This window comes from Myxocyprinus asiaticus, chromosome 50 (genome assembly GCF_019703515.2).
Source record: "Myxocyprinus asiaticus isolate MX2 ecotype Aquarium Trade chromosome 50, UBuf_Myxa_2, whole genome shotgun sequence".
Classification (NCBI taxonomy): domain Eukaryota; kingdom Metazoa; phylum Chordata; class Actinopteri; order Cypriniformes; family Catostomidae; genus Myxocyprinus; species Myxocyprinus asiaticus.
In genome coordinates, this window is record NC_059393.1 from 518,973 (window position 1) to 533,033 (window position 14,061).

Here is a 14,061-nt window from a genome sequence, read left to right on the forward strand (position 1 = left end):
GTTTATCATTTTTGTTAATGATTATTGTTATATCATTTTCCAGGTTTTACAAAGAGTGTTTTATCCACTGCAAAAAATAATTTTCCTACTAGTATTTTTGTCATAATAGGTACATAGTACTGTTTTGATGAAACTCCCATGCATTTAAGGGTTGATACTTCCATAGGTTACACAAGCTTATACATTTTTTAAAAAGTCACATAGTTTAAAATGTACTGCATAACAGGATTGAGTCTAATAGTAAATTGTGACAGCACCTGTAGTTGCGGTGAGTTTCTGTGCATGTGTGCAGGAGGTTTGTGATTATTAGCAGCATGTGGAGGATTTGGCTGTGCCGTTCGTGATACAGTGTTTCTCTCCACCAGCGTCATGAGCTCCATCTCTCTCTGTTTCCTGCTCTGCTGTCTGTGTTTCTGCAGAGATTCAGGGTAGCGCTCAGACGCCGGCACGAATGCTTTTCTGGGTCTCTGTTGTGTGTTCCACTCGGGCCTTTTCACCAGCTGCTGTGCACGGTTCCTGTCGGTCCGTGCGAATGGCTCATTTGGATTAACTTCAGAGTCTTTAGGAGTAGTGCACATGTTTTCCTTGCCGTGGCTTCTTTCAGATGCTTTTGCATTGCTGTGTCTGGATTTCTTAGTAGTGAGGATGTTTGCTGGAACTGTGTGTGTTACTGCAGCACTGAGCGATTGTTGTTCTGTGTCACAAACAGAATCATTCTCAGGCAGATGACTGACCTCTGTAAAATCAGAGAAACATTTTTTTTTATCTGAAGCAATTGCGAATGACTTTCAGTGAATAACAACTTTGTCTGTTCATCACATTTTTGCATGAACTTTTTGTTTAAAAGAAAATCAAACATTAGAGAGCATTACCTGTCTGAACAGCTGTGTCTTTTCTTGGAGATGTGGTAGAAGGTAGATGGATCACTGATGATGTCAAGCTCCCAGATGTACCAGGTGAATCATGACCACTAAGAACTAAAATACTAGTTTGTCAAATGCTAGTTTTTGACTGGTATTATTAGTTTGTTAAATACTAGCTTTCACATACCTTGTGAGATGGAGCCTCCTTCCAAGCTGTGCAGTAGTTTGGACACATCGTGGCCTTTCTTGGCGAGGTCTTTGATTCTCTGGAGGTGTTTGTCTTTAAATGCCTCCACTTGAGCTCTCTGAATGCTTAAATACAGCTCCTCAGTTTTACGCGACTGCAACTCCTGCAATACACATTTTGCAGCCTACATATTCAGCCTATTCAGAATACAGTCATCAAGGGTAGTCATATCAGGAAGAATGCGGTAACATCCTGACTGATTGATGTAAATTGTTAAATAGCGGGAAAATGCGAAAAAGGGATGGGCATTTCGTGTAAATTTGAGGTCAAGTACTCGAACACAAAAAAGTAATTGATTACTTTTTTAAGTTCAGCCTTCAACTTTTAACCATGTTAAGAAAAATGTGCACTTTGCATAAACAACAACATTAAGATTCAAAAAACATTTGTACTCACACATAGGACACTTTCCCACCATCACGAACAGTTCAATCACGAACAGTTCTGAGTACTGAGAGAAACGGTTCCAGTAGCATTTCTATTTGAGCAGTTTGTCTAGGCAACATTACAAACCATTCTCAGCTCAGATTTCTTAACCGTGCTGGTGGAATGGCTTTAGTATGTGGCGACTCACGATTGTTATTTTGCAAATGTCAAGGTACTAATTCGTTTCTAGTTTGCTATGGTGAGGTTAATAAAATGTATTTGTTTGGTGTACCTTGTACATTATTTTCTACACGCCTTTTTATCAGGAAGGTAGATAATTATAGCTAGCTCATTAAAACTAATTTATGTATAATATTTAGTCAATAAATGTACTTTTTAACCATTTCTGGAACTTTTAATGTTCTGTGTGTCCGTGTCTAGTGGCAACCATTACACCTCAGCACATGATGGTAAACCTCTCGCCTTCAAAGGAATTTGTCTTTCTTGTGCTTTACCAGGGGAAAAGTAGTCCTAAAAACTGGAATATGTGATCATCCTCTATCCTCCTGAGACCCCCGTGTGCCTGCTGTGTGCATTTTCCATTTCTCTTTTTGATTTGTAACTAGTAGGACCTAATAAACAAGCAAAAAAATAAATACAAATTATAGAGTAAATAGTTTTCCTATAAACTGATGTCCTCATATGTGGACAGCGGGACTAAGTTGTGAAATTTTAAATAATACCAAGCTATAGAAAGTCAGATTTTTTTCATCAAATAGTTTATTATGTGTCCAGGAGTATTGATTATTCATGTTTTTGAGACGTTACAGACATTACAGCTTATTTGCTATAAAGCTGAATAAATAATTCTGATTAAAATAATGGCCAGCATCACCAAATCACTGCCAACCATGTTAAAATAAAATTTTGCATTATAAAATTCTGAATTTATGTACTGATGATCACTGTTCCATGTCTGCCAAACATGTTGAGTGGTCCAAACATCATCTGCTGCCTGAAACTGAACTTTTGGTTGAATTTTAGGAGTGAATGCACTTAGCTGCATATATTAATTGCTCTCTTGCTCCCTTTTTAAAAAATGACTTAACCTCCAGTGTGCTGTCTGTCTGCACTGGTCTCAGAACAGATTAAAATGCACCTTATTTTCATCCTAACTCCATATAAAGCCTCTGAAAGGAACATTTTTCAGCTTTTGCATGAACACATTTATTCTCAACGTGAAAATGCACAGTAAATATATAGGAATGCATTTACTAATGTTAATGAATAGAACTGTATTGTATAGTGATAACAAAATAAAACAATAACAAAATGTATATTAAAATGAAGCAAACTGACCTACAGATGTGTTAATGTTGAAAAATATTCAAAATAAAGTTTTTAACTTTTGAGGGAATGTGGTCCTAATTTCCACACATGTGGGCATCATGTTTATCAGCATGCTGACATGCGAAAAATGAATGGATTTTTTGAAGCGGCATATCAAATGAAACTAGAGACGCTATTCTTTACAACCAAACAGGTTTCAATCAGAAAAACGTAGAGGTTTCTTTCCAGTGGCACTTTGGTTGGCGCTACACCCATAGGAGCACTTCCTGAAAATCAACGTCATACTGTTGTGTCACGTCACACGGTGCGCCAGAAGTTTAACCCTTAAATGACAGAGTCTTGCGAACAGTATTCAGCTGGTTTTAATTAATTTAAATCATGCATTGCATATAGCGAAGCCAAAATACAACGTCCACACATGTGGACGCAGGGTCACACGAGGCTATAGTGCACTCACTCCAATGTTTCCCTCTCACGTCGTTTTGTAACACATTCAAACATCACATTGGAAAAGGGAACCGTAATCATGCCAGCTGGCCCGGATCACTACGGAATGGCAAGGTTTCGCAATGAGAAACGTTCAGCCTGATGGTGGAAAACCGGCCAACTCTTTTGAAGCGATACAATCACTTGAAGCAATGACAAAACGTTATTTTTGGGTGAACAATTTATTTGATAACGTCATGAATACACAGCTGTTGAATCCACAGAGTTGTAACAGCAAGATTTAGGTGAGATAACAGTTTTGTTGTCGCTCATCACAGGCAAAGGCACAAAGGAAAATCTAATTGCAAAATTCGAATAGTATTTTTTACTTGTCGAATATTTAAAGATGAATGAGAACTTGATTAATTGATTACTTGTGCACATCCCTAGTAACAACCTGACTGAATGATATAAAATTGTTGAATAGCAGGAAGAATCCAGTAACATGCTTCATTTCAGATCAAGAATAATCTCAACAAAAAAAAAAAATCTCACTTTATAATTGAATGAAAATCTGCTATTTATTTATATGGACAATTTATTTATATTTATTTTTTTTTTTAACAAAAGATAAATTAATAAGAAATGGTGAATTGAATAGTTGGACTGTCTTATAGAAGTGTGTATGTTGTACCTCTCTGTTTCTCTGTCTTTTAGTGTCATTTATAAACTGCTGTTGGAGTCGTTCTCTCTCTCTCTCGACTCTTCTCTCCTCCTCTTGCTCCTGCGCTCGGCGTGTCGCCTCCTCTCTCTCTTTCTGTCGTCTGCGTTCCTCTACCTGAGCCTCAATCGCTCGCTGCACATCACAAGTTATGATTCAGCAAACAGATTTTTAAAAGTACAAGTGTTAAGATATTAAGACAAACACCTATATGTGCTTGTTGAGCATTTCTTTTCTAAACCATTGGCATTAATAGGGAGTTGGTAGCAGCAAAGGGAGGATAACAGCTTCCAACTTTTCTTCTGTCAACTTCACAAAGTTGAAAGCAAACAATTCTGTAAAATGTCATTGCATGATTTAATATTAACATGTGTCTTCACAAAAATATCTGGAATAGCCAAAGCTGTTAATTAGAAGAGTGTGTCCACAGTCTTAAGCCATGTAGTGCATGTACAGCATTGACTTGCAGCTAGTTGGTCAGGAGGTTGAATCTCACCTGGTGTTCAAACTGCTTGAGTCTCCGGCGTTCTCGTTCCTCGATCTGAACGGGGTCCAGCAGGGCTGTCATTGTGCGAAGATAGCTGAAATTACAAGGCCACTTTTATTTTGATAAACAAAATTTTGATAAAAATGTTCCAAACTTGAACCTGTGTCGGCCACATGATCACCACAGCTTAACCCTCCTGTTATGTTTGGGGTCAAATTGACCCCACGACAACTTTGCCATCTCTTAGAAATATGCTAATCTTTTTTTACATTTTATTTTTTTACTTGAATCTTTAATGCATTAATTTCCATGTTTAAGAGTTGACTGATTAACGCATTCAAAAAACAAAATGCAATTAATGTAGTCTCTGTTTTTTCCACTTGCTGAAACTTCACTAAAGCTTTTCCCCACTTCCTGTGGCTGAAATTGGAGGTAGGGGAGAGCAGGGAAAATACTAACACTGGGCTAGTTGTAACACATGTAGTTTAAAAGTTTCCACACACGCTGGTAAGACGAAACTTAATTTGTTTACTTGTTGCCATATCAACACTGTAGAGAAAAAATGTGGCAAAATTAAAAAAACATTTTTTGGAAGATATCGCCAAAAGTTCATTTTCAAGTAGCAAAAGTACAATTTCACAGGAAAGTTCATTTTCATCTCTGCTTTTAGTATTTATTAAAAACAAGGCAAACTTGGTATCATTTTAATCACCAATCTGTTAGCTATAATCTTGCATAGCAGACTGCCAGAATAAGTGACCAGCCAGGTTTAAATCCCAGTTGCGCCGACGGGGCACGTTGTAACACTGCGTTACAATGTGCCCCAATTAGAACAAACTATATGCAATTCAGTGCAGTCAGATATGTAATTTACATTATTCCCCTTTATGTATGCGTGTGCATGTGCTTGTCATCAATCCATGCATTATTTCGCCCAATGCTGTGGCTTTGTTGTGTATTCATCATCAAGTGTCAGAATTATTGCTATATTATATGACAAAGTTAATAAATGGCTTTTATTTGCATAATTTTAGTTTATCTTCTAGGTATTTTAATTTGATCAGATCCAATTGTTAGAGTGGGATTTTAAGATCATAAGTCATAAGGTCAAGTTACAATGCCACCCGGTTATGTGGCACATTGTAACATTTCACTTTTCGATGTAGATGGCGAAAAAGTATATGCTGCATTCATGAAACAAGACCATACATTTGTAAGGAGGTGTAAAATTTGTGGGGAAAAAAATTAATACCCCAAGTGCATTTACACAAACTTAAATTATTTTAAAAAAAGTGTTAGTTTGTGCCCCGCTTTCCCCTACACGCTCGACTTGCTTCACTTTCTAGCACAGAAACTGATTGTGTGTAGCAGTGAACGCTTCTTCATTACGGCACTACGGCATACACATGTCTCGGGCATAAAAAACATGGGGGCGGATTTACTGCACACAGAATGGTGACTTGACCCATAGTATGGTGAGTCAGGTACGGAGAGATACGGGCAAGCTGCCGTATCTCTTCGCATTGCCTGAAATTGCTCACCGACAGTCATAACAACCAGTGTGAAAAGCGAAACCATGCAAGAGCGTGTGTGCGATAGAGACTAAACGGTACCCAAAGGAAATAATAGTTTTGAGATTTTAAACTTCAGTGTTCAATATGTTTTATATCTGTATATACAGTGTCTAATAATGCATTGTCAATGTACACTTAAGTTTTATCTTGCTGATAGTTTGATATGAATTGAATCTGCCCATTTGATCTTATTAAAAAAAAAGTCCACTGAAAAACACCAAAAGATTTTGCCCAAATTGTAATGGCAGGTATACATATACTTATGAATAAAATTAATACCTGTAAAAATGTGACTAATTAACTCTATCTGCAAAATCTTTTTACATTTTAGCATACATATTTAAATAATTAAAATAATAAAGTAGTTTCTTGCAAGTTCTTTGAGACTCTAAAATTATAAATTAAATATATTTATGATTATATTAATGTACCACAATAAAGGAGCAATATGTAACATTGACATCCAGCGTTTAAAATGGTTACTGCATTCCAAATTAAAAATATTGGAGAGAGTTTTCTCGCATTTTCTCCCCCGCCCCCTCCTCCCCAGACTCTAAGCTCTATGCTTAAGGTTGAGGTCACGCAACAGCAATGAGCAAACTGACAATGGCAAGCGACGAGCCTTACACTGTAAGTTGATCAGCTAATGTATATGTTTGCAATATTTTTATTGTTTGCAAATTATAAACCATATAAACCACATAAATCATGTGGATTTTTTATAACTCTGTCAGTGTTAGCTAGATGTATTGCTGGCTTCCATGGCTGCAGCGCACTGTGTTTGCCCGCTAACTTGTTGCAAATCTGCAAATCTGCAAACCTGGGGTGTCGAAATACTATTGGTGAGTGGGCAGTGGGCGGGATCACAGAAATTCCATTATAATGATAATTTTATGCTTTAGTACAGTAAATATATTACATATTGCTCCTTTAATCACAAATAATTACAGAAAACTGTAAGATGAATTCATTTTTCTGGCCGCACAAAGAAAAACTGCTTTCATGGTTTGCGCTAATTCTGACCAGGGGTTTTCAAACTTTTTTGGGACCTCATTCTACCCCCTGTACTTCATCCATTACTTGAAGTTATGTCCTCACCTCTTTAGAATTCCTCAATATTTCTCTTATAAATAGTGTAACACAAAAAATGCCACAATTGCAACAAAAAAAAATAAAAAATAAAAAATTGTATTTTGTAACTGCTTAATAACCAAAAGTGTATAGGGTCATTAAAGATCCTAGGTACATAATAGTGTCTGGGTTTTTATTTTATTTCACACTTCCGGAAATTTTATTTTTACGATTATATAGTACTGTGCAAAAGTCTTAGGCACTTAAGATGTTTCCAAAAACATTTGTCTTAAGATGGTTATTTATATCTTCAGCTTTAGTGTGTCAATAGGAAATATAAATGTAAGACTCCCAAACATTACTTTTGCAAAGAGAACAGAATAAAGCCCTGCAAAAGATGGCACTGCCTGCACTGAGTAGAGGTCTGCATTCCCGCGGAAGTCCTGCAGGACCCAATTAGATTTCTTGTGGCGTGGGATTAAATTTCCTAGTTGAAGGTGGGAATGGATGGTACTTCCATGAGATGTGGATGGGAGTGGGCGGTCAGAGAATAGCCTGAATATGTTTTTTTTTTTGGCATTATTTTATTAACGGAAAAAAATTTTTTGTTGTAAAATAAATGCACACATCTTGTACATTAAATTATACAATATTTACAGCAGACAGGTAGTCAACAGGGCTTTAGAAGAATGGCAGAGCAAAGCGCACACTAGACTAGAAAATGGTCAATTTAGTGTTAAAGAAACCAACTTCAGGCAAGTCAAATTGGTGTTACACGTCATTTGATAATAGCAGAAAACAGAAAAATAAAATGTTCTTTGCGTACACTTGTCTGTGTGTATGGCTTTTGCTCTATGTGGAAAACAAATGTGGGGTTGTGGTAACGGGAGTGGTCGGGAAGAAAATCACTGCGGGCAGAAAGCGGGTGAACGGAGAAAAATTCAGCGGGAGCGTTCGGGTGCGGGATAGAAACTTGCGGAAGCGGGATGGAAAAACCATTCCAGTGCAGACCTCTACCACAGAGCATCAAGTCAGTCTGGGATGACATGAAGAGATGGAAGCAATTGAGAAAGTCTAAATACATAGAAGAACTGTGGTGAATTCTCCAAGACGCTTGGAACATCCTATCTGCCAACAACCAAGAAAAACTGTGTCCAGGTGTCCCTAGTAGAATTGGTGCTGTTTTAAAGGCAAAGATTGTCACACCAAATACTGATTTAACTTTTTTTAAAGTTTACTGGACTTTGTATGATGATAATTGATAAATGAAAACTATTTATGCCGTTATTTTTGAAGACAGCCTAACTATGCAACTTTTACACAAGTCCCTAAAATTTTTGCACAGTACTGTAAGTTTACTATCACATGATATCTATTTCTTTGTTTATTATAACAGAAATGAGTACTATATTTATACAAATAAATACTGTATCATGTTGATTTACTGTGCAACAATTAATTAACAACAACGGTGAATTATCAGTGGTCCATATGCATGTACACATACATATTATACATGCCATTTGTTCCTCAAGGTGGCGCTGATGTTTCAGAGATTGGCTTGATTTACATTTGACATTGCTATTTTATGAAGAAGCAACATGGAAGTAAATTATAGTAAGTATAACACATGAACTGTATGATATGGCTATTGCCATTTGGGAGAACTGCTGAAATTGTGCATCTATTTAGACTCAATAAGTGCCTGAAAAAATATATAAGTGTAGCTTACGTTACGTGTTACTCAAAGTGTTCGACAGTCAGTTGCATCCAGTGCTGGGTGGTAACTGATTACATGCCATCTGGATTATGTAATCAAATTACAAAAATCAAGTTCTTGCAATTGAAGTATTATTATTTTTTTAAATATTCATAATCAGATTACAGTTACCTTTGTATGGATTTAGTGACTACACGTTAGTCGGAAAACGGCAGTAAATAGCTCATAATTTATTGACTGTGCGTGTAAACTCTGCCTTCCAAAAGTTAATATCCTGTCCACATCTGTGTCAGATCTACTGAAATATTTTAAAGTGTTCTTGCAAGTTTTCTTAACTTTAATTGCATATCTAACCAAATCCTGATGAACACATTTTAACTGTTATTTGACTTATCCTGTGTGTCATATAACCATGTGTCACAATGTCTTTGGAAAGATTTTGTCCTGTTACAGCCCCTTTTGGGCTGTATTGGTTTTCTTCTGTGCTTATTCTGTGTTGCAGATTGGTGGTGAGTGGAGTCATTTGGCTTGTCAGCGTTGACGGGATGCACCTGTATCGGTGATCACTGCATGGCATTTAAGCGGCTCTCTCCCAGTCCTCACCGCCTCTTCCCCATTCAGACTCATGTTCTTTTGGTTCTTGTTTCTTTTTTTAAACTTTTAATTTCATGTAAATAGTCTTCTTTAATAAATTACTTTTCTTTGAGCGAGATATCCAACGTGTAGTCTCCCTTATTGTTGCGGCTTACGAGCCGGACGTGACAGTCCAAACTTATCAAAATGCCCAAATACATGTCATTTCATATTTACAATCTAATCCACACATACAGTAAATGGGGGGCCGATTGCATTAGTGCAGTAAAGTTAGTTTTAGTTTCACAAATTGCTTTTGTACTTCAAAAATGTACATGAATGTGCTTTTATGATAACTTCTGAGAATTTTTTTGTGACACTGATTCACAAATTAAACTGTCTGATATACAGTACTCTGAAATAGAGTCTGATCTGTTACCTCACATGGATGGTGTCTGTAATGCCGAAATTGCTGGAGAATCCCAAATTTTTTAAACAACCCGGATAATCTCCGCATAATTCTATGCATGTTTTTCTTCTTCTAAATATGTATATTGATGAATTATTCTTAGCAGTTAAAATGTGTTTTTGTATTTCTTGACCCTTTAAGTACCTTTTTATTTCACTCATTAACAGACAAATAGTGACAGAAACACAACAAATAATTTCCATTCTCATATTTTGATTCATTAATAAACATTTTTAAATGCATTTATGCAACATTTTGTGAAAATGGTACAAGATTATCCTAATCAAATGCATGTGACATCAAATTAACAAAAGTTAAATGAAACATAATCCAAAAGTAATCCAAAAGAATCAGATCCAAGAGATTACGTTACTAATTACAATTTTAGTTATGTAAATTCTAATCAATACTTGATTACAATTCTGAAGTAATCTACCCATCACTGGTTGCATCTCATGAAATATCAGTGTGAAAGTAATAAATCTTGTTCTAGATTTGTCCTGTTTTGTTGTATTATCTTTTTGATGTATGAAAAATTAAATATCAAAATATACTTTATTCTATTATTTTCTCATAGTCTTGAAAATAGTTGGAAATTTTTACACTATCTGGGCATTTTGTTGTGATAAATATATGGGCTGAGTTTCTAAAGAGTGTTTTATGAAATTCCCATGCATTTAAGGGTTAACATAGAATGCCCATGTTGTCCACTTTGAAAATTACAATTTTGCATTTTAATTTGAATTAGGTCAATATTATTGCGTTAACATTAAGAAAATGATTTGGAAATACTGAATTTGCAATTTCTTTTACATTTGCCTTTACATTTTAATAATGGCAGTCTTGCCTCAAAATTACAGTGAAAATGGAATGTCAAATCATCATTCTTCTACTCATTCTTCTCGGTTTCAGTCATCTGAAAACAGTTTGCAAGAATAGTGTTGTCTATGAGAACGCTGCAAATTACCTCAGAACATCTCAGGAGTTTTAGCTTTATTTCCACTGAGAAGTTTGTGCTTAACATGCATTGTGAATGCAACTCTGTAGGTTCACTTTATACAGTAGATATAATATACATGTGTGATAAATTATCAAATAATAAAAAACATGTTCACCTTGAACCTCAAATTGATTTATATTTAAATAACTATTATCATTATTGTTATGTTTACATCTCTAATTGTCTTTGATCTTAATTTGTATTAGTAATTTTCCACATGTTGTCGTAGACAGATACTTGGCGTGACGGCAAATAAGACGTGGTTAAACACAATTTTTTCGAACACTTCTTTATTTTAATTGCTTTTTCTTTCATTTAAAATGCAATTTGAATTTAGAAATAGCTTTGGTTCAAGTTTTTCATGTTTTAATAAATGAATTTTAATTCATTTATTCATTTAATTGCAATTTTAAAGCAAAACTGATTTAGCCTTGATTGAGCAAAACTATTACATACACCCTCGGCAGTGGGGGCAGAGGGATTGACGATGTAATCAGATATCGCTTTTTATTTAAAAAATATCGTGAACATATTTCTTGCATATCACCCAGCACTATTCCAAACGTATACATTTTCTTTTGAAAATGCATTAATTTCACTATGTTTGCACCTTTCATCCCCACTAGAACAGCTTTTTGCTCCACCAAAAAATAGACAGAGAGCTATTTTTTAAAACGCTCTCCATCGCAGCGTATTTTGGGAAATGATAATATTACGAAAATTAAAATGGAGTTTAAAAAATATATATTTATTAGTGTGGACGTGGCTTAAGACAACCTGCATTTTATGAAATCTAGAAATTGATATGAATGCACATATATTTTAAATACAATGAAAATCGCTACATGGATCTAATGCCTTAATACAATATTTGAGTAAAAGGACTGCAATATATGAATATGGTTGTATCAGCACAGCACAAATTTTTTAGATGTTGAAATACTTTCTTGTATCACAGTTTATGTCGGCCCAACATCTCAACCTCTAGATCAACGAATGCCATGAGTTTGGAGCAGGGACTGTCTGTTTCTGACCAATGGTAGACAGCGGGAGAGTTTGGGAAATCTCTTTGAATTAGTTTTGCAATTCCGTTTGGTGACGCTAGTGCCGCAGAAATTACACACTTCGGCTTTAAACCACAGAAAAGGAGTGCGAGAAGAAAATTGATCCAATAATGACAAAAATACCAAAACTTTCATAAATCAGTAAGCTAACTGACCGGGCTCTCTGTTGTGGTCCATAAGGGGTGTCGACGCTGGCTCTGCCCACACTGTCCCCTCCACACACACTCATAGCCTCCCACGCAGTGGACAGCCCTCCAGAGACAGAGTGATGGGGAGACAGAGAGTTGCTTGTGTCCGGTTCCACAGCTAAGGGTCGATGCAGAGAGTCAAAATGAACTGCCCAGCGCTCTAGATCCTCAGTCTGTGGATGTGTTATAGCATAGTCAGGAAAATTACTCTAAATAAGACTGTGTGACAGACAGCACAGTGTGTGTACATGTGAGGTAATATGTAGAGATGGCATAACATTGCATTGATTATTTCTTTGCACACTTTTTTCAGCCATTTTGGTTCCGCATGTACAGTTGAAGTCAGAAGTTTACATACACCTTAGCCAAATACATTTAAACTCAGTTTTTTCACAATTCCTGACATTTAATCGTAGAACACATTCCCTGTCTTAGGTCAGTTAGGATCACTACTTTATTTTAAGAATGTGAAATGTCAGAATAATAGTAGAGAGAAGGATTTATTTCAGCTTTTATTTATTTCATCACATTCCCAGTGGGTCAGAAGTTTACATAAACTTTGTTAGTATTTGGTAGCATTGCCTTTAAATTGTTTAACTTGGGTCAAATGTTTTGGGTAGCTTTCTACAAGCTTCTCACAATAAGTTGCTGGAATTTTGTCCCATTCCTCCAGACAGAACTGGTGTAACTGAGTCAGGTTTGTAGGCCTCCTTGCTCGCACACACTTTTTCAGTTCTACCCACAAATTTTATATCAGACTGAGGTCAGGGCTTTGTGATGGCCAATCCAATACCTTGACTTTGTTGTCCTTGAGTCATTTTTCCACAACTTTGGAGGTATGCTTGGGGTCATTGTACATTTGGAAGATCCATTTGCGACCGAGCTTCAACTTCCTGGCTGATGTCTTGAGATGTTGCTTTAATATATCCACATAATTTTCCTTCCTCATGATGCCATCTATTTAGTGAAGTGCACCAGTCCCTCCTGCAGCAAAGCACCCCCAAAACATGATGCTGCCACCCCCATGCTTCACGGTTGGGATGGTGTTATTCGGCTTGCAAGCCTCACCCTTTTTCCTCCAAACATAATGATGGTCATTATGGCCAAACAGTTCAATTTGTGTTTCATTAGACCAGAGGACATTTCTCCACAAAGTAAGATCTTTGTCCCCATGTTCACTTGTAAACTGTAGTCTGGCTTTTTTATGGCAGTTTTGGAGCAGTGACTTCTTCCTTGCTGAGCAAACTTTCAGGTTATGTTGATATAGGACACATTTTACTGTGGATATAGATACGTGTCTACCTGTTTCCTCCAGCATCTTCACAAGGTCCTTTGCTGTTGTTCTGGGATTGATTTGCACTTTTCACACCATACTAAGTTCATCTCTAGGAGATAGAATGCATCTCCTTCCTGAGCGGTAAGATGGCTGCGTGGTCCCATTGTGTTTATACTTGCATACTGTTGTTTGTACATGGTACCTTCAGGCATTTGGAAATTGCTCCCAAGGATGAACTAGACTTCTAGAGGTCCACAAATTTTTTTCTGAGGTCTTTGCTAATTTCTTTTGATTTTCCTATGATGTCAAGCAAAGAGGCATTGAGATTGAAGGTAGGCCTTAAAATACATCCACAGGTACACCTCCAATTCAGTACACCTCCTGTCAGAAGCTAATTGGCTAACTGTCTAAAGGCTTGACTTCATTTTAAATTTTAAAGGCACAGTTAACTTGACCCACTGGAATTGTGATACAGTCAATTAAAAGTGAAACAATCTGTCTGTAAATAACTGTTGGAAAAATTATGTGTCATTCACAAAATAGATGTCCTATACAACTTGCCAAAATTATAGTTTGCTAATATTAAATCTGTGGATTGGATAGAAAATGAGTTTTAATGACTTCAACTGTATTTTTCCGCATAAAGTCCTTCATTAAAGAGTTATA

The 14,061-nt window shown here is 36.3% G+C and overlaps 1 protein-coding gene across 4 annotated transcripts in view; it reads right to left on the reverse strand.

Moving 5' to 3' along the window:
* ccdc66 (coiled-coil domain containing 66) overlaps positions 1-14,061 on the reverse strand; it is a 59,450-nt gene that overhangs the window by 4,125 nt on the left and 41,264 nt on the right. For all 4 annotated transcript variants that reach the window (XM_051694439.1, XM_051694437.1, XM_051694438.1 and 1 more), the window contains 6 exons: positions 12,087-12,292; positions 4,470-4,554; positions 3,947-4,108; positions 1,051-1,213; positions 873-977; positions 258-736 (listed from right to left, as the gene is read on the reverse strand). In XM_051694439.1, the coding sequence (XP_051550399.1) occupies positions 258-736; positions 873-977; positions 1,051-1,213; positions 3,947-4,108; positions 4,470-4,554; positions 12,087-12,292 (1,200 nt within the window). The remainder of the gene's footprint in view (positions 1-257; positions 737-872; positions 978-1,050; positions 1,214-3,946; positions 4,109-4,469; positions 4,555-12,086; positions 12,293-14,061) is intronic.